Here is a 24817-nt window from a genome sequence, read left to right as displayed (position 1 = left end):
ATGTTTTCTAAAAAGCCAAACCAAACCAAAAACCAAACCAACCAACCAACAAATAAACAAAACCAAACAAAGACCACCCAAATTTATTTTCATGATGAGACTGCTTGGAGTGAGACCTTAAAGAGAAATATATTAAGTTTCCCGCTATGGATGACCAGCTTTAACCTTTTGATAGATGAGTGTCAGAAGGATTACACCATTTACTTTTTGGTTATCTATTTGTCTAATTTTTCTCTAGTTTTGCAACTCAGAAGGAACTGTATTTACTTACTACAGTCATACATTCTTTTCTTTGTGAATTAGTGCTAAGCCGAAATATTTCTGGACTTTGGCATGGGATCAGTGGTTCAGTTTCCTTATGTCCCTCTGGGGAACAAGGTCTCTAATGAACCACATGAATTTGATATCAGAGAGGAAATTGAGAGAGACAAGATATTCTGTTGTGATGTCATACAAAGCTGTAGTTCATTTTGTATGCTTTTTTAAAAAATTATTTGTTTACTTCATAGCTTTGCTCTGCTCTTGAGCTCCATCTTAACACTGGTTTTCATCCAAAGTAAAGTAAATTATCTTGCTTGATTAAAGATATGTCTCAAGTGGAGTATGTGACCTGTAGAAAACAGTGTGAAGGGTAAAAAATATCAAACATGCAGAGAAGCATATGCATGGCAACACTTCCAATCAGAAATAACTTAGCATCAGTGTGAAATAATTGACTTTAAATTCACACGTGCACATATGTAAATCAAAGTCATATTCAAGTTGATTTTACTTTTCTTTTAATTGTGAAGCATACTCTCCATTGTGTCCCATTGCTGATTGTAGTGTATCACAGTATCACAGTATCACAGTATCATCAGGGTTGGAAGAGACCTCACAGATCATCAAGTCCAACCCTTTACCACAGAGCTCAAGGCTAGACCATGGCACCAAGTGCCACGTCCAGCCTTGCCTTGAAGTGCCCCAGGGACGGCGACTCCACCACCTCCCCGGGCAGCCCATTCCAGTGTCCAATGACTCTCTCAGTGAAGAACTTTCTCCTCACCTCAAGCCGAAATCTCCCCTGGCGCAGCCTGAGGCTGTGTCCTCTCATTCTGGCGCTGGCCACCTGTGCTTTCCCTGTGCAACTATCTGAACAGAAAAAAGGTAATGAAAGAGTAACTTAATTTACTGTTCAGAGAACCTCTGAGAGCTTCATGTGAAAATCAATTCTTCTTGTTTGATTTTTTTCCCTTTTTTCCTAAGGACAATTCTCATTTCCTTAGTGTATGTCAGGATCACAATCATTTATTGTATTTTCAATGGCCTAAGATACATGTGTGTGTGTGTGTGTATACACTCTCCTAGAATAAAAAACCTCTTAATTCATTTTTTTTTCTTCCCAACTTCTCTAACAGCAACAGCTCTACATTGGCTCAGCCACTGGAGTTTCACAGCTTCCTTTGCACCGCTGTGATGTGTATGGAAAAGCATGTGCTGAGTGTTGCCTTGCGAGAGACCCTTACTGTGCTTGGGATGGTTCATCTTGCTCACGTTACTTCCCCACTGCTAAGAGGTAGGGACAGTTTCAGATGTCTGCCTGGTTTGCTATTTGTTTTCGCTGACAGTCTCAATATGACCAGAGGGCTTTAGAGGTTTTTCATGGGATGGTTAACTAGAGCCCTTTCTCTTCCAAAGAAAACACAATTGCGGGAGTTACAAGCAATATGAAGTCTTGGTCGATTTAAAGTGAACATCGCTACTTCTTGGGATGGCTTAGGAAGCTGTTGTAAGAAAACATTCAGAAAAGAGTTGTTCCTGATATGGATTCAAAACTTGATATTCAGTAATGCAAAGCAAATAGAAAATCGTTTTCTCTAATATGACAATGGGGTTTAATATTAAAATAAAAGGACTACTTGTCCAATTAAATTACCCTGCATATTCCTGAACTCTGGTTCAGAACAAATATTTATAAAGTGTTTGGACATGAAGGGTAAGTTGTTTTTCACTGATATAGAACATTACAGTTATTATTAAAACACATAAATTGTATGTGTGGATACATGTGTGAATGCTACCAGATCACAACTATCATTTCACATTCACACTGCACTGATGCTAAAGTGTTGCAGTGCAAAGGTTAAGGGAAAGTGTGTGCCTGTGAATGTGCACATACTCTGCAGGTGAAAAAGTACCATTTCAGTAAATAAACTACCAGTCTTAGTTGCCTGACCTGAAGATTTAAAGTAATATTTTATTTGCCTACTTTTATCTCTAAAACTCTTTAAGGATGTAAGCTAGTTGCTGAGCAGCTCTTAGCTACTGAAGTAGAAGTCAGGAATAATTGAATTGATAACCACTTGCAAATAAGAACATATCTTGGTGTAGTGTTGAGATGTTTAATTGGCTAAAATGATAATGAAGCATTCATGTTAAGGCCAATATGGAAACAAGGAATTCAAGGGTCTATATGCATAAGGAGCTTTTATTTTTGTTATTTACTGCTTTTTAATAGCAAATACTTAGTTGAAAATGTAGGAATTCAACATTCCTGATTTGGATTTGTTACTGTACGAGGTGAAATGTGGTAAAGGGTGGAAAGTAGCATCTTTATCAAAGACATTTCAGATGGAGAGGATTAAAATTTCAAGGTTTTCATTATGATGTATCCTAAACAAATACTGATGACAAAAGAAAAAGCTGCTTATGGAACATCAGGTTCTATTTTCGACCAGGAAACGCAGTTAATCTGAGACAAACCTTTTGTGAAATTCTTCAGAAAATAATTAAAAAGAAGAAAGTAGACACACCCTGAAAGAAGAGCTGGTCAGATTGTCTCAGCTGCTTGGGCTAAATTCAAACTTGAGTTGAGAGCATGCCAGTTGCTTTGGAGGAGGAGAAAATAGAAGAGATGGAACACTGAGATCTTCAGAGTCTGAAAGATTGATTCACTCTGAAAGTTTTAGGAGTTTGAAGTCTAGCACTGCTTTTGAGTTGAAGGAGGCAGTGAGGTCAGAAATCACTGAATTACTCATCTTTGCTGCCTCCCTACTAATCTTTGTCCCTGAACTTCATCCTTTTTCATTATTCCCTAGCACCCATTTTTACTCTCAGGCAATCTCAAGACCTATAGAGCGTATCAGCCTATCATTTATCTGCCTACACTGATGGAAGAAACAAGGCCCTTTGTCTTTTCCTTATCTATCTTTCCAATTTATTTAACAGCAAACAGCTCACTGTCACTGTCAGGGGTGAAAGGACTGGGACCTCTTCTTGCAGAGACTAAGGAGTACAGTTACTGCAGCTAAACTGGCTTGCATGGCTACAAGAAATCACTGAAGTGCAGACTTCACTCTTCTTAAGGCCACTGTGAAAGAAAAACTAAGCCCTGGGAGGCTGTGATCCCAACAATATATTCAGAAAAAACTTTGAATGCATATATGATGAAATCAGCATTGCTGAAAACAGCTTAAATGCCAACATTTTCCTAATAATGGATCTTTGTAATTTTAGGCTCTGTAAATATTGGGAAAGTTGAGTCCTGAGGCAATTACACAGATGTCTTACTAGCAGTTGGTTTGGGGTTTTGCTTTGGTTTGTTTTATTTTTTCCTTGTTGTAAAGGATTTTTTATGAGCTGTGATTTTAATTTACTTTTGTTTGTTTGTTTGTTTTAATGTTTTTTATAAGCCTAAATGACAGTTCAGAGCTCCCATACTGTGACTGCTTAACTTTACCCCATGCAGATGTGTTCTGGTGATATGTGCAACGTTTTCCTGAGAGTTTAACTAAACGTCTCATCCAAACTCAATGGACAGTAATGAGTTGTTCCACAAACTTCTTTTCTAGAAGTAGTATCCTATAAATATGCTTCGTTTCAAAATGTAGAGAGGACTAACAACATTTTATTGTTCCTTGTGTTCTGGTATATTTGTATTCACTGGTAAGGAGTGATACGAAGATGATACCTGAAATTAAGATTAGTGCACTTTTTAGCATCATATATCAATTAGCAGAAGATTCTTTCTTCTTAAAGCATGCTAGAATAATTTTAAAGAATATTTTATTCTGAAATGTACAAAAAAGTGCACACTCTGAATTGTTGTTTTGTTTCTTTTTAAAAAGTCCTCCAGCTGTTGACATACTTCGCATTAAAAAAACAAACAGAACCAAACCAAACCAAAAAACCCAACAACAACAACAAAAAAAACACCAAAACAAACCCCACAGCTAGTTTTAGCAAATTTCAGTAGCTTTCACTGGGGTGGGGAGAGAGGAAGAGGATGTAAAAATCTTCTAGCCAAGAGGAATCAGCTGTGCAGTTGGTGGTGGCTCTGTGAGAACTCTTAGTATGTGCTGGTGCTGAGCTGTTGGCGTGAGCCTAGAAGCAGGACTAATGAACAGAAAAGAGGTGCTCTCAGTACTGCAGAACAATGTTAAATGTAGGTTGTTGTCACCAGAGAATGACCAATAGGCCTTTTTACAAGGCTGCTTGACTTTTGCATATCCGTTGCTGGATGCCATAATCTGAAATCACAGCACTGTTCGGCAACTTAATCCTCTTTGTTCTCCTCTAATTTTGCAAGCCCTAGGGCTTTCTGTGATTCCTAAAGTGCTCACACTTGAAGCACATCTTTGTTTCCCTTGTTCTTTTTTTTATATGAAACACTTTCTCTATCTCATTGAATTTTGTGTCACAGTTATTTACATAAAAATAGGAGCAGGCAAAGAGAGAAAAACAAATGCAAAATACAACTGTAGTACAAAGCTTCCCAAGGTTGTATACAATAATTTTTAACACATATTTAATATGTTTTCCAGTGGAAATCTAGCTGAGGAAAGAATATACTGTCTTAAATGGTTATACAATAAAAGCTAGAACCCAGACTAAAGCCATAAAGGAGAGAAGAAATGATATTTCAGACTCTTCCTATACTGTTTATTCTAAAGATAAAGACATTCCAACTCTTTTGTAAAAGGTTTTGTAAGATATGTCTATAGACATATAAAGAACTATTTATTTCTGTTTAGATTTTGCAGAAAATACAGTACTTGAAGAAAAGCTGTAGCTTCTCTATGTTTTCTTTGATGCATGTTAATCTGTACTGTATGTATTTTGGTCCTTTAGTAGTCTCTGTATATATGAATCAAGTAATGAATTTGTCTGTGAGCATTACTGCCAGCACAGGTAAAATAAACTATAGGTTCAGTGCAAGAGATATATATTTACCCTTTTTTTGTGGACTTCAAGCTGCAACAGTAAAAACTCACTCTACAAATTGTTAATTATTCATAAAATGATGTAGGAATAATACTATTTCCTTCATAGTGTTGCATAGATGCACTTGTGACATCTGTAATTATCTATAGAGTACCTTTTTCCTCTTCAGCCCTGGTAAATACAAACAGTGAAGACTGATAAAGTCACTAACAGTTTTCATGAATTATGTTTGCAGGCGTACTAGACGACAAGACATCCGAAATGGAGACCCACTTACCCACTGCTCAGATCTGCAGCATCATGGTGAGAAGGGCAACAAGGCTGCTGAAAGGCCTGGAGCACAAACCCTATGAGGAGAGGCTGAGGGAGCTGGGGTTGTTTAGCCTGGAGAAGAGGAGGCTCAGGGGGGACCTCATTACTGTCTACAACTACCTGAAGGGAGGTTGTAGCCAGGTGGGGGTTGGTCTCTTCTCTCAGGCAACCAGCAACAGAATGAGGGGACACAGTCTCAAGTTGTGCCAGGGGAAGTATAGGCTGGATGTTAGGAGGAAGTTCTTCCCAGAGAGAGTGATTTGCCATTGGGATGGGCTGCCCAGGGAGGTGGTGGAGTCACCATCCCTGGAGGTGTTCAAGAAAAGACTGATTGGGGCACTTGGTACCATGGTCTAGATGACTGGATAGGTCTGGGTGCTAGGTTGGACTGGATGATTTTGGAGGTCTCTTCCAGCCTGGTTGATTCTATGATTCTATGATTCTATGATTCTATGTTATGGGTATGACTGAAATATTACTCATTTATATGCAATTTGCAGACTGTGCATGAGAAGAGCAGGAAGCATGTGAATGATTTGCTGGCGAAATTCTCTTGAATATCTGGGAAAAATGAATATAGTACATCACTATCCCAATACATCACTATTGCTTATGATGGCCTGGGTCAGATGCTGAAGACTGGTTTTGATTTGTTGATTGGTTTTGTTGGTATTTTAGAGTAGGTCACACGGGAGTGTGTCCAGATGGGTTTTGAATGTCTTCACAAGCTCTCCAGGCAGCCTATTCCAGTGTTTTGTCACTCTCACCATGCAAAAGTTTTTCCTTACGTTCATTTGTCAGAGACATCTCCTTCAGAACGTCAAGAAGTGTGTTGTTTCATACAGTTTACGTAGGATGATGACCAAACACATAATTAACTACCGTGGCTAAACTTGGAATGCTCTTTGTTGGAGATGCTACACTAGTAGCTTTTAAGCTCAAGCAGTTCCTTGCAGTAGGCCCGTCCTATGTGCTTTCAGCATGTGTTTTCTTTGACATCTTTTGGGTTTGTTCTTAGTCAGTTATGTCACTTTCTCAGTGCATTGACCAGAATTCCCTTTCCTGGAGCTGTGTGACTGATAAACTTCTCACAGTTACTGATTTGTTAACAAATCTTCAGAAGTTCTTCACTGGTTTTACCATAAGTGAGGAAAACACTTAGGCAATACTTCCCTCTGCTGGAAAAAGATGGTTATTCATGTTTCTGGTACAGTTAGATAACTGGACAAATGTTTGGCATAAATAAAAAAGGGTGTCTGAAATTGAAGATACCTCAAAACCCTTATGTTCTTCAAGTCTTCATAATTGCAAGAGTGATAAATAGTCCAAAGTTGCACTTTTGTGTCAACTGTAATTCACCACTGCTACATTTTCAAAATGCTTTTCTCTATCTTCCTTTTTAATAATTGGAAAATCTCATCTAATGTTACTATAGCTTTTCTTGTTAATTCTTGCTTGTCCAACTCAGGCCAAGTAACTCAGAGGGGAAAAAAGTTTGGAAAGATCATGACTAGATTATGATGATGTCATGTTTTGACAACTCATGAATGCCCAACTACTTTAAGTTTGAACTAGTCAATGTACACTACTAGAAAGCTGACAGATTCCCCATTGCATGAAGTCAGTGCTTCTACAGAGCAGGTGGCAACATCCATATGTTGGATTTCAGATTATATTTTCAGTTCTCCACTAAGAAAATTTAACCAGACATTAACCACGGATTTTTATTACCAGCAAAATCATGTCTTAGCTTTACCTTTTTATTATCTGGGTGTTCATGAGTAAAATTATGATCTGAGATAGCACATGTCCCATTGTTTAACCTTGCCTTTGCTAGCTGTGCTTTATACAACCATAGGGCTGTTCTTTACCTTCATAGACAGGAAAATGATTTGGTTTTTATATCTTTTAATATTTGATAAACTTATTTGTCTGAAAAAGATATCTCTGTCCACAGGCAAGGGAGTTATGAGAGGCTGAGGGAGCTGGGGTTGTTTAGCCTGGAGAAGAGGAGGCTCAGGGGTGACCTCATTGCTGTCTACAACTACCTGAAGGGAGCCTGTAGCCAGGTGGGGGTTGGTCTCTTCTCCCAGGCAACCAGCAATAGAACAAGGGGACACAGTTTCAAGTTGTGCGGGGGGAAGTATAGACTGGATATTAGGAAGAAGTTCTTCCCAGAGAGAGTGATTTGCCATTGGAATGGGCTGCCCAGGGAGGTGGTGGAGGCACCGTCCCTGGGGGTCTTCAAGAAAAGCCTGGATGAGGCACTTAGTGCCATTGTCTAGTTGACTGGCTAGGGCTGGGTGCTAGGTTGGACTGGATGATCTTGGAGGTCTCTTCCAACCTGGTTGATTCTATGATTCTATACCTTTTTTTGTTGTTTTTTTTTTTTGTGACAGCAATTGTAAGAACATGTAGTCAGGAAAAAGCTATTGTATTGTACACCTGATTACAAGGAGCGTTAATATAGCTTTGCCAAAATGAGCAGACCAAGTGCAACATACTCACAAAATGAAGACAAAGTGGTTAAAAGAATCTATAACTTAAAAATTACTGAGGGAATGAAGTTCTGCAACCTAGACTTTAAGCATGCACTGTCTAAATACTTCATGAATGTTTTATACTGTTCTTGGGTGAAGTTTGCTTTAAATTGATTGTAAATTTAAATTTAAATTGATCTAGGGTAGGGTGTCCCTGCCCATGGCAGGGAGGTTGGAACTAGATGATCTTTTTGGTCCCTTCCAACCCTAACTGATTCTATGACTCTATGATTCTAAATTTATGAAATTTTCATGTATGCATTTGTCATTTACACAACTGTTTATTGTACAGACATCTGCACAGCTCATAAACTTCCTAGGCCAAATTATTCTGAGTTTTAACCTGGTTCTGACCAGTAGTTTCCCTAGGAGGAATTGGGTGTGTCTGTAGCCACAAAAAGCCTCCAGATAACATCTGCTACTAGCCTACACATGCCTTTGCAGTAACTGCCAGATGAGTCTAGTGTGAACCAACAGAAACAAGGAAAAGAGAAACAAAAATCTTTTAGGGTATATCTCACTTTTGAAAACTTTTCAGAATCTTACTTTGATATCAGTGTGCAGCAACAATGCTTTTAATAAGGTTTTGGTAGCTCTTTCAGTTGCTTTTCCTGTGTAAATGTCTACGTAGTATAAAATGACTACGCAGCGACATTAGAAGGATCCTTAACTGTATAGGTGTTTGGCCAGGTATTATTGCTTATATCTAAAAGGATGGCCTTCTTTGTGTTACCTAAAGAGCAAATTATTTAAGATGTTTCATACTCCTGCTATCAACAAAATTAATCAAGTTCCTTTGTTAAAAGGAATTTGTAAATCAAGAGACACCTCTCTTCTTTTTTTTTCCCACATGATTTATCCTAAAGGAAGCTCAAAAGATCACTTTGATTACAACTGTGTAGTGAGATTCATTCACCTGTGAAGCAGTCTTGGTAGAAGTATTTAGCCTTTCATACTTCTTCAATTATGTCAGGAATTATGTATTTAAAGGAAATTTATCAGGGTAGTAAGCTGATATTGCATCTGGGTTCATTTTGGGAAATACTGCTCTCAGACAGGATTTGGGGTTGGATTTCATAAGCGACTTCATTACTTCTAATTTTCTAATTCCTCCAGCTGCTCTTCTGAACTTCACAGACTTTCATTCTTCCTCCTGGTCTCTTCAGTTTTCCCTCAGTCCCAGAGCTGCGCTCTGATCCTGTGATTATTCTGTCACTGTGCTTACTTTTTTACACTTCATGTGCTCAATATAACATAAACTTTATAGACAGTTCTGGTCCTGTTCTCTGCTCCATGAAAATGGAATTCGAAGGATCTATTAAATCCTTCCTCTCTTGTCACATGACTGTCATCCATACGAAACTTTCTAGAGCTGTAAGGAAATTTAAAGGGGTTTTCTATGTTGATCTCTAACACTCTAGAATGCTCTATAACAGATCCAGGAGAAAATTCCAAATTTTGCAATGACATCAGAATGCTCCTCATCAACGTAACTTCCATTAAAACTTGTGTCTAGCTTAGTAGATAGCCTGGGACAGTCAAGATTATTCAGCCTGGAGAAGAGAGGACTTTGAGTGAGACTTCACTGTAGCCTTTCAGTACTTAAAGAGGACTGTAAGAAAGATGGGGACAAATTTTTAGCAAGGCCTACTACTATAGGACTGTTTTTAAATGAAAGAAAGGTAGATTTAGACTAGATCTAAGGAAGGTAGATTTAGACTAGATCTAAGGAAGGAATTTTTCCCAATGAGAGTGGTGAAACACTGGGATAGGTTGCCTAAAAAGGTGATAGACGTCTCATTCTTCGAAACATCCAAGAGCAGATTGGAATTGGACAGGGCTCTTAGCAAGCTGATAGAGCATGTACCTGCTTATTGCAGGGGAATTGAACTACTGACTTTTAAAGCTTTCTTCCAACCAATAATATTCTATGAGTCTTTGATTCCAAGGATATTTGAGGCACTTATGTTTTCCAGTAGAAATTTCTCTCTATATAAAAATATGTATCTGCTCATAAGCAGTAGTACCCTTGACAAAGAAAGATCTATTTATGCCCTTTGTAGCAATATTTAGGATCCAGAAGAATGTCTCCTTGGATCAAATGAGACCAGCATTACTCTTTTCTTGCTGCTTTGCTCTCTAATTCAACCGTCCATTGCTCCCCATCTTCCTGGCTCAATGATTCGCTGACATTCTTTATGGGGATGTGGTTTCTTAGACATGTCATAAAATTTGTTTCACTGAGTTGTTTATATAGCACCCCACTTACTTGCTGGAAATGTTCACAACCCAGCAGAGGAAAGCAAGTTATCCCATTCCCTATTTGTTTAGTGTTAACAGGCCATTTGATGTTTCCTTACTGAAAACTGGGCAAGCACCAGTTCCTATTATGTTTGCTATCCTTTCTCTCATCCTCTCTCTCAGGGCTGCAAGTCATTATGGAAAGACATATGATTGCTGTATCAACATAAACCAGGAGCTCAATTTTATTTTTACCTCTGGCTCAGTCATCTAGCAAACAGTCTGTGTTTGCTAAACAGCATGGCCAATATGATAAAGGAACAGTGGAAGCAAACAAAACGACAAAGGATTTCTTGGAGAGGATTGTAACTGAACATCATTTTCCTGTTAAAATACATCAAAAGCAGTCTTCTAAAAACTTCCATTGCTAAAGATCAAAAAATGAAAATGGAAAGAATAGCAAATAATGCCAAAGAGTCAGGAAACCCCACGAGATCAACACAGTGTTAAATAGTTTACCAATCCCTTCCTCCCAATTTACTCCCCAGGATTATTGTACTGTTTCAACTTAAGTCCATAACAGCATTTTAAAGAGCTGAGGTCGAGAGTTTAAATAGGATGCCTTAGAGTCCCTGTGGTATCAGACAAGAATCAAACGCCATAGTCCTATAGCTGTATGATATTTGCAGCAAGTTGATGAATATCTTGAAACATTGTTGTTACAAAAGGAACTAATTTATTTAACTTTCTCCTTCCCCTCCCCTAATGTCTGCTTTATTAACCTCATTACATTTCCATAAATTATAGCAGTGTGAGAGGAAATGATTAATTGAAGATTGTTTCCTCAAAAACATTATTCCTGGTCGTTAACAGCTTCAGCAAACTGCAGTGCCATATAAGTTAAATACATTATACTACTTTTAAATAGCCTCATGTTTTATTACTTTACTCTTTACTCTGAAGTATTATGATCATAGAGCCCAGGAGGCATCATTACAGACACTCTGCAGCTATGCCCTGAGTTTTCTCACTGCATGCAGTTTGCTATTAAAAATCCTTGTTGTGTCCTGGATGATTTCCTTCATGCATAATAATGAAGCTTACACAAAATTTCACAATGAAATTCATTAAATTCATGTATGGAGATGTTAATAACTGTAAGGACTTAAAATACAAAAATAAACAACAACAACAACAACAGCAGTGGGGATTCTTACAAAGATAGAGATGTTGATGGATGTTTTCCAAATGATGACCAGTATGGGGAAGTTTTTATTTCAAAGAGCCCAATTTCTAAACAAACAAATTTTTCCTTTTCTATTTTTGTTTCTTTGTTTATTTTTTTTTAATCTTGTTTTACAGATAACCCAACTGGTCAGACCTTGGAGGAAAAGATTATCTATGGAGTAGAGAATAGCAGCACCTTCCTTGAGTGCAGTCCAAAATCTCAGCGTGCTGTAGTCTACTGGCAATTCCAGAAGCAAAATGATGACCGCAAAGAAGAGGTACATTAATAAGACAGAGAAGTGTAACTGTTTTTTTTCTATGAAGATACATATTTGAACCTAAGCCCTTCCCAGAGTAACATCCATCATTATTTTACTTTAGCAGAATTTTTCAGGAGTCTTATCATTTTTGCTGTTCTTCACCATATTCTTACTCATCACCATAAAATCCTAATAGTCCTGTAATACATTTTGACAGACTGTTACATCAGAAAAAAAGTCATATCCTCTTCCTAGCTACCCCCCTGCAAAACATACTGATTTTCCATTAGATATCTGAAACATACAAAAATTTGGCATGGTATCTAAGTGTCACCAAAGCATGAATACAATACTCAAATGACCTGCCTCTGAAAAATAGCCTTACTGCATTAAATCTACTGTTTGACTGGGATGCAGTCTATTAGAAGCACTGGTCATGTACTGCATGCTCTTAGACTGTACTGTGGATAAGGCAGAGACAGAAAGAAGATCTGGGAACTGAAGTGGACACAAGAGTATGAAAACTTGTACTTGTTTTTCCATCAAAAGTAATCATAAAGGCCAAACCACTGAGTTTCCCTACTGAGATTATGCTAACCTGATACTTTATTTTTCTCCTCCTCTTGTCACCAACATTCTTATGTTATTACTCACAGAGATTCCAAAGTTGCATTACTGTCAAGCTAGGTCACATGTATCTTAAGAGAGTAATCTACTCTGGTAGGTAGGTAAACGAAGCTAGGAAACAAAAGCTTGTTTGTTGCATTAAATTGTTTGTGAGCATTCCCAAAGTGTTCTGATGCCTTTTTAAGCATGCACTGAATATCTAGTTACATTATCATCTTTAGATATTTTCGCTGTTAGCCTCGTTTGCATAGGTAGTAAATTATTTAGACTTTATTCTTGGTGGAGAGAGCAGTGTGTAGGTCTGTGGCCTCTTTGCAGCAGCATGTGCATTGAAAGAATTAAATAATATTAATTAGTTAATTAATTCAGAAAAAAAAATTACTGTATTTTGGATGGCAGCTTTTTGCCTATTTTGATTTTGAGATTGAATCCTTATTGTTTGTTTGTAAATTCTCCAGTTACACAGAACCCACTTCTGTGCATAAGGGCTTTTATAGTCAGGAGTAGTGGAAGGACAGAGAATCTTTCTGACCCATATATCTGGGCTTGACTAAAAGATCATTATAAATGTGACCTTGGTAGTACAGTTAAATGTATCCATGTTGATTCTGCTGGTTTATAGGCTTGCATCTTCTACAGTCTCGCCCACAAGTTCGTCTGACAGGGTTAATACAGATCTTTGTTCAGCAGCAGTAAGTTCTCAATCAGGAGAAATTCTCCTGATTCTCAGGAGTAAATTCTCAATCTCTCACACTCTTTGCAGTACATCAGGAGTTTTTTTGAGAGTACCAGAGTCCTCCATAAAGACAGACAACTGATGAGGCGCTTTCCATTCATGTGGTTTTGGGAATTTTTGGCCAAGTTTTACCACCCAAAAGGAGTAGTGCTGAGGAACTAGTACAATTAGAGGGTAATGTTGCATGTGTATGAAAGATAACTACTGAAATTCCTGCTTGTTTCAAATACAGATCAAAGTGGATGAGCACATGATTCGGACAGAACAGGGCCTACTCCTGCGGAGCCTTCAGCGGAGAGACTCTGGTATTTATTTTTGTCATGCTGTGGAACATGGCTTCATTCAAACTTTGCTCAAAGTGACCCTGGAAGTGATTGATACTGACCACCTGGAAGAGCTGCTCCATAAAGAAGAAGATGGTGATGCCTCCAAGATCAAGGATGCTACCAATAGCATGACTCCCAGTCAAAAGATCTGGTATAGAGACTTCATGCAGTTAATCAATCACCCCAATCTCAACACAATGGATGAGTTCTGTGAGCAGGTTTGGAAAAGAGACCGCAAGCAACGTCGGCAAAGGCCCACCAATGCACAAGTGAATACAAATAAGTGGAAGCACCTACAAGAGAATAAAAAAGGTAGGAACAGGAGGACCCATGAATTTGAGAGGGCACCACGGAGTGTCTGAGCTACATTACCTCTAGGAACCTCATCCAAGTAGAAAATTATATAGACAGATAACTGGAAAAAAATGCAATATTCATGAACTTTTTCATGGCATTATGTGGATGTTTACAAGAGTGGAAAGTTCTAACAATTTCCACCAGGTTTAAATAAAATCCATTTCTAACTTTGCTAGTAAATCCTTCCTCTCTGCTCTAATTCTAAGACCAGAAGGACCATGGTTTCATGGATGATAACTCACCTGGACCTAGCTTACTGCTCAAAAAGTTCTGCAAGTGTTCAACAGGCAAGTTTTGCTTTCTACCTTGCCTGAGATGTAAACAAAAAGCTGTATTTTGTGCTACCATCTTAAAGAAAAGAAAATTGAAACCCACTTCTCATCATCAGCACTTCCATTTCTAGACTTGTGTATAAAACTGCATGAACTCATTCAGCTGATGAACGTCTAAACACATGATTGGACACAAGGATTTTGGTCTTGTTTTGTCTACCAGTTCTTCTATTTATATATACTAGAAGAGGAAAAACAATATTGAATGAGATTGGGGAAATCTGAACAACATAAACCATCCATCATCAGGAAGAACAAGAAATGTGGAGTACACTGGCCTACTACTGATGACTTCTTTCAGCCTTGATCTAAAGATGTATTTTATTAAAACTAATTTAAATGTACCATGAAAAATATGCAGCAAACATTAGCTCTTTTCTAAAATAGATTAGACTTTTTGTGTTAGTTATATTGTACTTTGTAATTATTGGTTTAGAGGAAAAAAAAGACAACTCCCAATTATAGGCTGCTTTACCATTTTGTTTGGAAAATCTTCCAGCAGAGATAGTCACACTGAAGTAAGCTTCCTCCCCTCTTAATAATGTATATGACATGTAACTTCAAAACAATTCTAAAACTAAGCTATTTTAACATGAAAGGCATTGTATAGCATGGAAGTTTTCTGCATTCTTTTCTTCTAAGTGTGGTATTTGATATTATTCAACCTGCATAATACCTTGCTATTGATTGACCCAATGAAGAGGAGAGCATTGATTTTCAGTTGTATATTTTCTTTTAATTAAAGGGAAAAAATTAAATAGCATTAAAGTACCCTCTACTAATTACACTCTTGCTTTCTTCATTCATAAATATTTGTGAATGCTAATATTTAAATATTATGGCTCACAGACTATCAGATACCAACTTAAGGAGTTTTATTCCCAGCTTGATGGTAGAAACATATCCACACTACTGATTCTCAGTGCTCCATTCCTTCTGTGGACCAGATCACCCAAATGCAAAAAACTAGCACCAGGCCATATAAGTAGTAACCTCAAAGGTAACTTGCTGTTTTGAGATTGAAAGGATAGTTTTATCTGTGGGAGAAGTCTGCTGCAGTAGTAAATCGGTGAAATTCGTCTTAAGATTCGTTTGTAATAAGAGTTTCTTTGGTCCTGCCCTTCTGTCTTATTCTAAATAGAGGAGAGCAACACGGTAAAACAGTCAAAGTACTTGCACCCTAAGTATCAGTTCAGGATTACAAGCAGTGGATTTATTCTCCTCAGCACAGATGTGCCTTTGGTCCTGTTATATGGTGTCCAGTTCTTTTGGGATCATCTTTCTCCAGCCTCCCGTTTTTTATCTTGGTATATTCTGCAAATGACATAATTTCAGGTAATGTCATTGTGGGGATAATTATGAGAACAAAGTTCTTAGTTTGTTAAAGGAGCTTTTATATAAAAGTGTCTCTGTATTGATGACTTGTCTGCTTTGTTGTTCTTCACTCCAGATGATTTAATTTATCCATCACTACACTATCAGCCTTATTGGATACAGTATAACACAACTGCTGTGACAGCTTCTCTCACAATATGTCCCAGTTTCCTTGCCGATCACTAATTCAAGTATCCTTCTGGTTAGTGAAAGCTTGGCTTCTTGCCTCCATACCAATTGGATTGTCACTTTAGTCCCCTTTGAATCTTTTGCAAGGGTAGGAACTTGCAAGATATTTTGTCATGTAATTCTTGAGCAGAAAAATTCTTGGAATAGACCAAGACAATGCTGCAAGGCCATGATTTAGGAAAAGCATTTGGGAATTTAGTTTTAAAACATCTTTAAGTCTCTCATGTTCAACTTGACTCCTAAGAATTTAATATGCCAATAAATTCTGTGCTTTCATGATGTGCTGAAAAGAGATGAATTAAAGCATAGGTAGAACTATGTAGAACTATAGGTAGAACTTTCTGGTACATATGCATCATTTTTAGGATCATCTTGATTTATTTCTGAGCACTGCTGTCAGCTGAATTGTGTAACTGTAACCAAAGAACATTCTTTGGCCTTTTGTGTAGGGCCACTGTGTACCATCAAGTCATGAGAATCCTCTGCTAGAAAAGGAAACACTTTCAAAACAAACTTCAAAGCATACAGTGGCAAAACTGTATGTTGATTTCAACAGACTCTAACTGACTTTGCTTCCTTTTTTTGCATAATAGATATGCTGTCTAAACTTACTTTTTTCTACCGTGCTCATAGCAACTGACTCTGTACAACTTGATGCAAAAAATCAAACCAAAATCAAACTCTTTCAGCACCTCTGAAGAGGAAACAAGTGAAGTCAGGATTCAAAGATATTCTTTACTACACAGAGCCGGATAAACTGTGAGAACAGAATTACAGAAAGTGCCATGTTTTCACCAGGAACTGGCAGTCTAATTGGAGAATACAAACATCAACCCAATCCTTACTGACACAAGCAGTCTTGCTAATGTCTTCATTTTTTTTTTAATATAAATTGGAGGGCAGAAGATCAACTCAGAAGGATTTTATTTTATTTTATTTTATTTATTTTATTTTATTTTATTTTATTTTATTTTATTTTATTTTATTTTATTTTATTTTCCAGGTTCATATTCTGATCAAGTTGAAACAGCATTCAATACTGATGTGAAATGACTTTTTTTTTTTTCAATTAACATAGGCCTTAGTGAATTCATGTACAGGAAGCTGTCCTGCAGCTTCAGTAAAATTCATACTCCTATTGAACTCATTAATGTATAAAGCAATTTAAGGTTTGAGGGTAAAAGTAAAAATAGTATTTCTTTAAATCACCATTAAACTCCTCTAAACCCCTAGTTCAGGTGTCAGAAAAAGTAAGTAAAAAATTTTGTGTTTAAGCTGGAGAGAAATAAAGGGTTTCATTTATAACCAGAAAAGGCTGTTTTTATTTAAGATAACCATTTGCAAGGAACAAAAATGCATTGAATCTTATTCATCTAGACTTTGGACTTGGCGTGGATCACTGAAGATGGGAATTTGTTCAAAGGCTCCTGAAAACTGTATGGTTCTGTTAAACTGTTACATCAAACTAAGAAAATTGTGTATCTTTGCAGACCAGAGCTAATCTTCATGACCGAAAAAAATCACTATGTAAAAAAAAAAAGCAGAAACAATGAAATTAAATGCATGTGAATGCGCATTTACTGATCCTTTTTATGTATTATTTAGTGAATATCAATGGTATGTGTTTAATAGTTCAGTTTTTGCTACCTACACATTAGCCAAAAGAGATGTAAATATTTTGGACTAGCTAAGGAGGTACAGTGTAAAGTCCTGTTATCTAGAGGTACTCCATTTCAGTGTGTTCAGCATAACACTAAAATGCAAGATTTTGCCACACAGGTGATGAGGTGGCTTATTTGCTACATCAGTGCCAAAGTTTTGTGCTTATTCTTTAAGCACATTCTTCGCTGCGTAGTAAATAATTCTACTTCTGTATTTATCACTTCAATTCAGATGGGAACTAGAAAACTGGAGAGGGAAAAAAAATGTAATGAAACTGCTGCTGTAAATTATTTCTTTTAGCATGCATTCAGTTGTTAAATAAACATTTCTTCCAAATATTTGAAGTTCACTGTCATGACTATTTACATGGAAATGTTCCCTGTAACCTTTGTGAGCGTATGGAGTACATTGTTGCTAATATAATGCTATTTATGTATACGCAGTCTGCTAGTCCAGAAGGGTTTCTGTTTTATTAATGCCATTCATTGTTTCTTTTTTTTTTGAGAACTACAAACTAAAAGTGCCTAAATGAAAGCTCTAAACTGATTTTCAGCCTATCTTTTGACACAGTTGCATGGGCTTCTACAGATAAAGCCACACATACACCTCCTGGCCCTCCCATACACTATCCATTAACCAAATTGCACATCAGTTTCAAACCCATGTGAATGAGAGTAAGTTGCTGTACTTGATGAAACTCACCCTAATGGCTTCTTACAGCTGCTTTCTTTTGGGAACCAGCTTGCACAGGCAGCAAGTAGAATAAATGAGGTTCTGTCTGTTACCGATATGCTCTTGTATCCTTGGGTAAACTTAGTAGCTGTTTGTAAGTGCCTAAGGGTTCTATTTGAAAGTATTATGCCATGGCAATAAGCATTGTGAAAACAGCTAATGAGAAAAATGTTGTCCTGGAAAGCATGGATTTTAAATACACCACACAAGAAATGGAAGAAAGAAAGTGTCATTATTTTCATTTAGCACATACAGAACTGAGGAAACAACCAGTAGTACTTAATCATCATTAATCCATTCAGCTTTGCTTGTGTTCCTTCCTGTAAAGCAAGGATAGAGATGTACAGTTTGAAAGAATGTTGCAAGGATATTTTGTTACTATTGTCTTCTGAAAATGAACATAGACCTTCGTCAGCATCCAGGCAACTCTGATCCAAAAATAGCTGCAGAATCAAGGACAGGAATTCATATTAGAGTATTTCTATTACTTTTTTTGCCTGTTCAGTACATAGATTGTAAATGCTCACAAAGGAAAACATTAGTTTCTGGATATAGCCATTCTATGTTCTTTGCTAGATCTGACTGCAGAGCGCAGGTAAAGTGGTTGTCCTCTGTTACTAATTTGCTGTATTGCTAGAAATGTAGAATGCCTAGGGACAGCCTTTGCTGACACTGAGTAAGAAGAAAGAGGAAACGTTTGGAGTTTAATGTTTATCCATTCATATATATATATGTATACATATATTCACATATATATTTTAAACAGCTAACTTTCACTGAGATTAAATTTTCTTTTTCCTGAAGCATTTAAGGCTCTCCATGTAATCCTAGTGCATCTCTGAAGAGCACTATTGGCAGCCTCAGCTATATGTTGTTGTAAATGTTTCCTTTGTGAAGACTGACACACCATTCTCTTTCCTTACAGGTTGAATTCACTGAGCTCCCCATCAAGCGTCTATTTAAAGGGAGGCAAAGTTTTGATTTAGGCTTTTTTCCAAAGCCTAAAACAAAAGGACCATTCTCCCCATAATGCTCAGTAACAGGATACAAGTAGATTAGAGTATTAGTAAACCAGCCAGCTTCTTTACTCCCCATAAATAGTAGCATGAAAGGTTGGAGGAGATTCATGGAAAAACTAGAAACTTGCTTGGGACATTTTTATCCTGGAATTTATCAGTTTGACATTTTGGAGAACTTCAGGATGGTCTGAGCTAAATCCCAAAGCTCTAGTGAAAATTTATCTCCACACCAAAAAAGTTTCACTTAGGTTAAAAGAGCAACTTCCCTTTCTTTCTCAGCACTTTTCCAGCCCTTTAGGAAATGGGGTTCTTTTTGCCTCAATAATATGCCAGAAACATCGTTACATAGTTTCTACAGTAATGTCTTCTTCAACAAACATGGGAGAAGTCAGTTTCAGATGGCCAGAATCCCCTGAGCTGCTCTGTATCCAGCCATTCCAGACAGACTACCATGCAGTCTACTCTTACTATATCTGTTAGTACTGTAGACCTATAAATGTTCTTTTCTCATTAGTAGGTCTAAAATCAGTTCTTGGTGGGAAGTTGAAAACATGTCTTGATTATAGTTGAACTGTGGAGGTACAGCACAATGTCTGTCATGGAATCACAAGAGATGAGATTTTCCTGGGCTGGAGGACTTCCCAGGGGTGGCAGGGCAGGTACTCACATCCGTGTTGCATCCTTCTCAGCCTGGAGCAGGATGGGCTGGGGTCAGATGAGGCAGACTCAGCCCTGGGCATCAGATACCTCTTGGAGGATGGGAACTGAAGGCTCCATCCAAAGGTGAATGGAGCTTGGCACTGCCATGGGCAGGGTTGTGGTAGGACTGGAGATGCTACTCTGTGGCCTCACTTGGACAGCCACTGATGGCTCTAGGGGTTGGAATGGGGTTCTGGGGTGGGGAAGGCCCAAAGTTGCAAAAGGGCATTAGTGTCCCCAAATGCACTCTGGCACTGGCAGTGACACAACAAATATCCTTGTAAGTCTCACTTCCTCTGTGGAGACTGAGGAAAGTGGGTCTGTGTCAGACCACGCCTTTGAGTGGAGATCTTAGCAAGCAATAGAGAGGGGTTTATGTCAAATCACTCCTTTGAGGCAGGAGATCTTAGCAAGCAATAGAAGCACTGTTAATGACTTCACTGGTGATGCAGACTAACATTAAAAACTCTCAACAAATGTTAGGTGTGAGTGTGGTCCTGCTCCATACTGCTCTATACAGCTACAAGGCTCTCTTGTAGCATTTGCAGCTAAGTATTCCTTCCTGCATTGCTCTTGGTTGTCTAAGGACATTTTTCTTTCAGATTTAGTGATAGTTTTCTGGTTTCTGAAAGCCTACAATAACCAGCTGTACCCCAACATTACAGCTGTAGTGTAAATTAGATCCAGTGATCTGCTCTGGCAACAAAATTCCTTTTTACATCCTTCAATGCAGGGTAGCCATGCAGCCTGTATTACCATAAGGCATCATACAATTCTATTATTAGCTCAGGGGTGATCTTATTACTGTCTACAACTACCTGAAGGGGCATTGTAGCCAGGCGGGGGGTGGCCTCTTCTGCCAGGCAACCAGCAATAGAACAAGGGGACACAGTCTCAAGTTGTGCCAGGGTAGGTATAGGCTGGATATTAGGAAGAAATTCTCCACAGAGAGAGTGATTTGCCATTGGAATGGGCTGCCCAGGGAGGTGGTGGAGGCACCGTCCCTGGGGGTGTTGAAGAAAAGCCTGGATGAGACACTTAGTGCCATGGTCTAGTTGACTGGATAGGGCTGGGTGATAGGTTGGACTGGATGATCTTGGAGGTCTCTTCCAACCTGGTTGATTCTATGATTCCATTGTTATTTTTGTGGGAGTTCCATGAACATTTTTTTCTGTGTACTAGCAATAATTGTAAATGTTTCTGAAAAGACAAGTGTAGATGTCTGATTCTGCATGAAAAAGAAAGGATAATGAGATCATGGTAATTCTGCTTGATGCAGTGCATCAAGTATCAAATGTGACTTGAACTTTTGATTTCTTAAGAGAGGGGCAAAAGCAGAAACGAGCAGACTGTGGTTGTTTGAGCTAGATTTCTAGCTCAGACATAAAAATATTCAGGATAGAGAAACTTAGAGGTAGAAGCTCTGAGGGGAGAGGTGAACATTCTAGGGATAGGCCATATAATGGCAACAATGGATAAGTTAATATAATTTCATTGGAGCATCAAGAGCTTTATGTTTGAAAGCACAGTTTATACCTCTTCCTTGCTGCTTCTGCTGCTTCAGCTGTGCTTGCTGCTATCTTAGAATCGTAGGATCAGCCAGGTTGGAAGAAACCTCCAACATCATCCAGTCCAACCTAGCACCCAGCCCTATCCACTCAACTAGACCATGGCACTAAGTGCCTCATCCAGGCTTTTCTTGAACACCTCCAGGGATGGTGACTCCACCACCTCCCTGGGCAGCCCATTCCAATGCCAATCACTCTGGGAAGAACTTCCTCCTAACATCCAGCCTATACTTTCCCCGGCACAACTTGAGACTGTGTCCCCTTGTTCTATTGCTGGTTGCCCCGCTGCTGTTTTGGCTGCTGCTGCTGCTTTTGCTGCTTCAATGCCGCTTGACCCCTTCCCCATCTTCATTAAAGTTACTGTATTTCTCTAGTAGCTTATTTCTCCTTATACTATTACATTTAAACTATAAGAAATACAATTTCATTTTCCCCTGACTTTCCTAAAACCCCGTGTTGCAGTGAATTCGTTCTACTGGGGGATGGATCCACCCTAACCCAGGACACAGACAAAAGAAGTGCAAACATTTCAGCTATGTTTTGCATGACCAATCCCCTTAGGCCCTTTATTTCCACATCATATTTTTTTCAGTTATTCATGTCACTGCAAAGAAAAAAAAATGTTCCTATAAACTCTGCTTTCACTGAACAGTACCACATTTAATAGCTCAATAAACCGGAGCAAATGGGTAGACTGCACAACTTCCTCTGAAGAAGGCTAAACTTGTCTCTTCCATTTGTTAATTTGTGACTATAGTAGTCACTGGTGCTCTGCCATAGGGCTTTGTCAGCATTTCTTTTATAAAGCCATATTTACCTAAAGTAATTTGCTACTGGTTCAATGTTTAAAAAATCAGTTTTTATCCAAGAAATACAGTTGCTAAAAGAAAACCACTAAAAAAATTATTCGTTTCATTTCAAAAGCAAGCAACCAAAATATTTATAGATTGAGCCATGTGAGGTGACAAGGTTTAGCAATTATACAGTCCATTTTACGGCCATTGTCAACAGTGCTCTTCTTCGTGGTGAATATTTCCAACGGGCTTACAGGGAGCTCAGAAACGTTTGGTGCCTGTAACACAAGTAACTTTCATACTAGTGACACAACAGGAAAGAATGTGTTTAACTTTAAACACCTAGATTTGAAAACAAAATGAATCAGAATTATAGAAGACAGTGAGAGTTGAAAAGAGAGTACTATTTTGTGATCATAGAATCATAGAATCAACCAGGTTGGAAGAAACCTCCAACATCATCCAGTCCAACCTAGCACCCAGCCCTATCCATTCAACTAGACCATGGCACTAAGTGCCTCAACCAGGCTTTTCTTGAACCCAGGCACAGTGACTCCACCACCTCCCTGGGCAGCCCTTTCCAATGCCAATCACTCTCTCTGGCAAGAACTTCCTCCTGACATCCAGCCTAGACCTCCCCGGCACAACTTGAGACTGTGTCCCCTTGTTCTATTGCTGGTTGCCTGGCAGAAGAGACCAACCCCCACCTGGCTACAGTGTCCCTTCAGGTAGTGTAGACAGCAGTGAGGTCCCCCCGAGCCTCCTCTTCTCTAGGCTGCACACCCCCAGCTCCCTCAGTCACTCCTCTTAGGGTTTGTGTTCCAGGCCTTTCACCAGCTTTGTTGCCCTTCTCTGTACACGTTCCAGCACCTATTAATATTAAAATATTTTTGTCCATGTTTTCTTATTAAAAAGCATCCAGATATTATGCTCTGATATTCATGATTATCTACAGGCCACCCCTAAACCTTTTTTAGTGGACATAGAAAGATTTAACATGATTTACGTGCATATTATATGCAAACTTCAGTTCATGAGGACACCCTATCTAGGAGTATTCCTGGAGCCTTATTTAATGTTTCAGCTCCTCCTAGGTGCAAGAGCATATTAAAAAAAAAAAAAAAATAGTGCTGACAATAGCTCCAAATATTTGCAAAAATGTTTTTAACAAGCAACAGTGTCTCCAGTTGCCAAGATATTGCTGAAGCATAGTGAATGACAAAGAGGAGAATTTCTTGGCGATAAAGAACCATTATTTGCTGAGCACGCATCGCGTGTGTTCCACTCAGTGTCCAGAGAGTTTTTCAGCCACGTTTTGACATGCAACAGTGAATTTCAGTATAAATAGTTTAATTCTTCTACAGTCAACCATTTCTCCCTCTCAAGCTAGTGAAGATCACAGAGATGTGAAATATTTATGGTAGTTTGAAACCCTGTTATATATTCAATTGCTTTACACTAGCATCAAACTGCTTAGCTTTCACAAGGAACATTTTGAGCCACAGTGAACAGCACAAAGACTGAAATTCATAACTTTCAGTACCCTATCTGATAGATTCCAGTCAATGAAAAGGCTGGTGGAACACACAGTTTTATTTATTTGGGTTTGGATCTAGCTAAGTATACTGGTTAGCATTAAAGACAAAAATACAGCATGATTTCTTGAATCTTTGGCACGTTTAGAATAGTGGCATGTGCATATAGCTGATTAATTAAGGGAAATGAAGTGAAAATTCCACAGTGCTCTAACAGACCTAGATCCTCTACATTTCAATGACCACAGAACAAAAAAGTTCACTTTTCCTTAGCTACCTGGTATGGATAACAGCACAAATAGTCTTTCTTCTGCACAGGACATCCAGACAGTTATTCAACTGGGGCACTAGTTGGGTCTGCATTATCTTTACACAGAAGAGTAATTAAAATCAAATTATATGAAAAGATTCAGACACAAAGCAAGAAAAATTCTGCTCCAGAGTGTACCATAGAAGCAGCAACATGTGTATAAGTCATGAATAATCATGCAAGAATGTGCTTAAGGTGTCTGATTCAGAGCCTCTGATGAGCACACAAAAACAACGCAAAGTCCAGTAAGGTTAGAAGCTTTTCTTTGTGCTCACTAAGTTTTACTCAGCTCCTTTTTGTTTGTTTGTTTGTTTGCGGGGGTTGTTTGTTTATTTGTTTTGTTTTTTCTGTACAGAAATGGGTACATGGACTGAGCTCTCCCAATTCATTTGAGCATTACAGACATAATGGAATGCTAAAAGAAAGAAGTTATTGGAAATGAGTGAAATCTGCTCCCAGCTCTTGGAAATTCCATCTTTAATGGAATGGGATCAAGACAGGGTTTGCGTTTCCTGCCATGAGTCACTAAAAGCAATGGCTTGAGGCACCCAGACAAGATCATGCCCTGTGTAGAAACCTGTTTTAGTCATAACTGAGTCGAAGACAGTGTAGAAGATGTTACATATCTAGTACCATGAAGCTACTGTAGGTGGCCCATGGTTTAGCCCTGATCCAGCATTTGACTTCCAGCAAGAAATATAACAGCAAACGAAATCAAATTGATCTCACTGTTCGTTCTACATTAAAGTTTACATTACTTTTTCTACCTCTGGAA

At 38.3% G+C, this 24817-nt stretch overlaps 1 protein-coding gene across 1 annotated transcript in view; it reads left to right on the top strand.

The window, feature by feature from the left end:
- The window catches only part of SEMA3A (semaphorin 3A), a 185647-nt gene extending 170022 nt beyond the window's left edge, over window positions 1–15625 (top strand). The window contains exons 14-17 of the mRNA XM_064142584.1: window positions 1398–1555; window positions 5438–5505; window positions 11658–11800; window positions 13378–15625. Of these exons, the coding sequence (XP_063998654.1) occupies window positions 1398–1555; window positions 5438–5505; window positions 11658–11800; window positions 13378–13833 (825 nt within the window). The 3' untranslated portion in view covers window positions 13834–15625. The remainder of the gene's footprint in view (window positions 1–1397; window positions 1556–5437; window positions 5506–11657; window positions 11801–13377) is intronic.
- The last annotated feature ends 9192 nt before the right edge of the window (window positions 15626–24817 follow it).

This window comes from Pogoniulus pusillus, chromosome 4 (genome assembly GCF_015220805.1).
Source record: "Pogoniulus pusillus isolate bPogPus1 chromosome 4, bPogPus1.pri, whole genome shotgun sequence".
NCBI classification, from domain to species: Eukaryota; Metazoa; Chordata; class Aves; order Piciformes; family Lybiidae; genus Pogoniulus; species Pogoniulus pusillus.
This window is presented reverse-complemented; position numbering and strand designations above follow the sequence as displayed.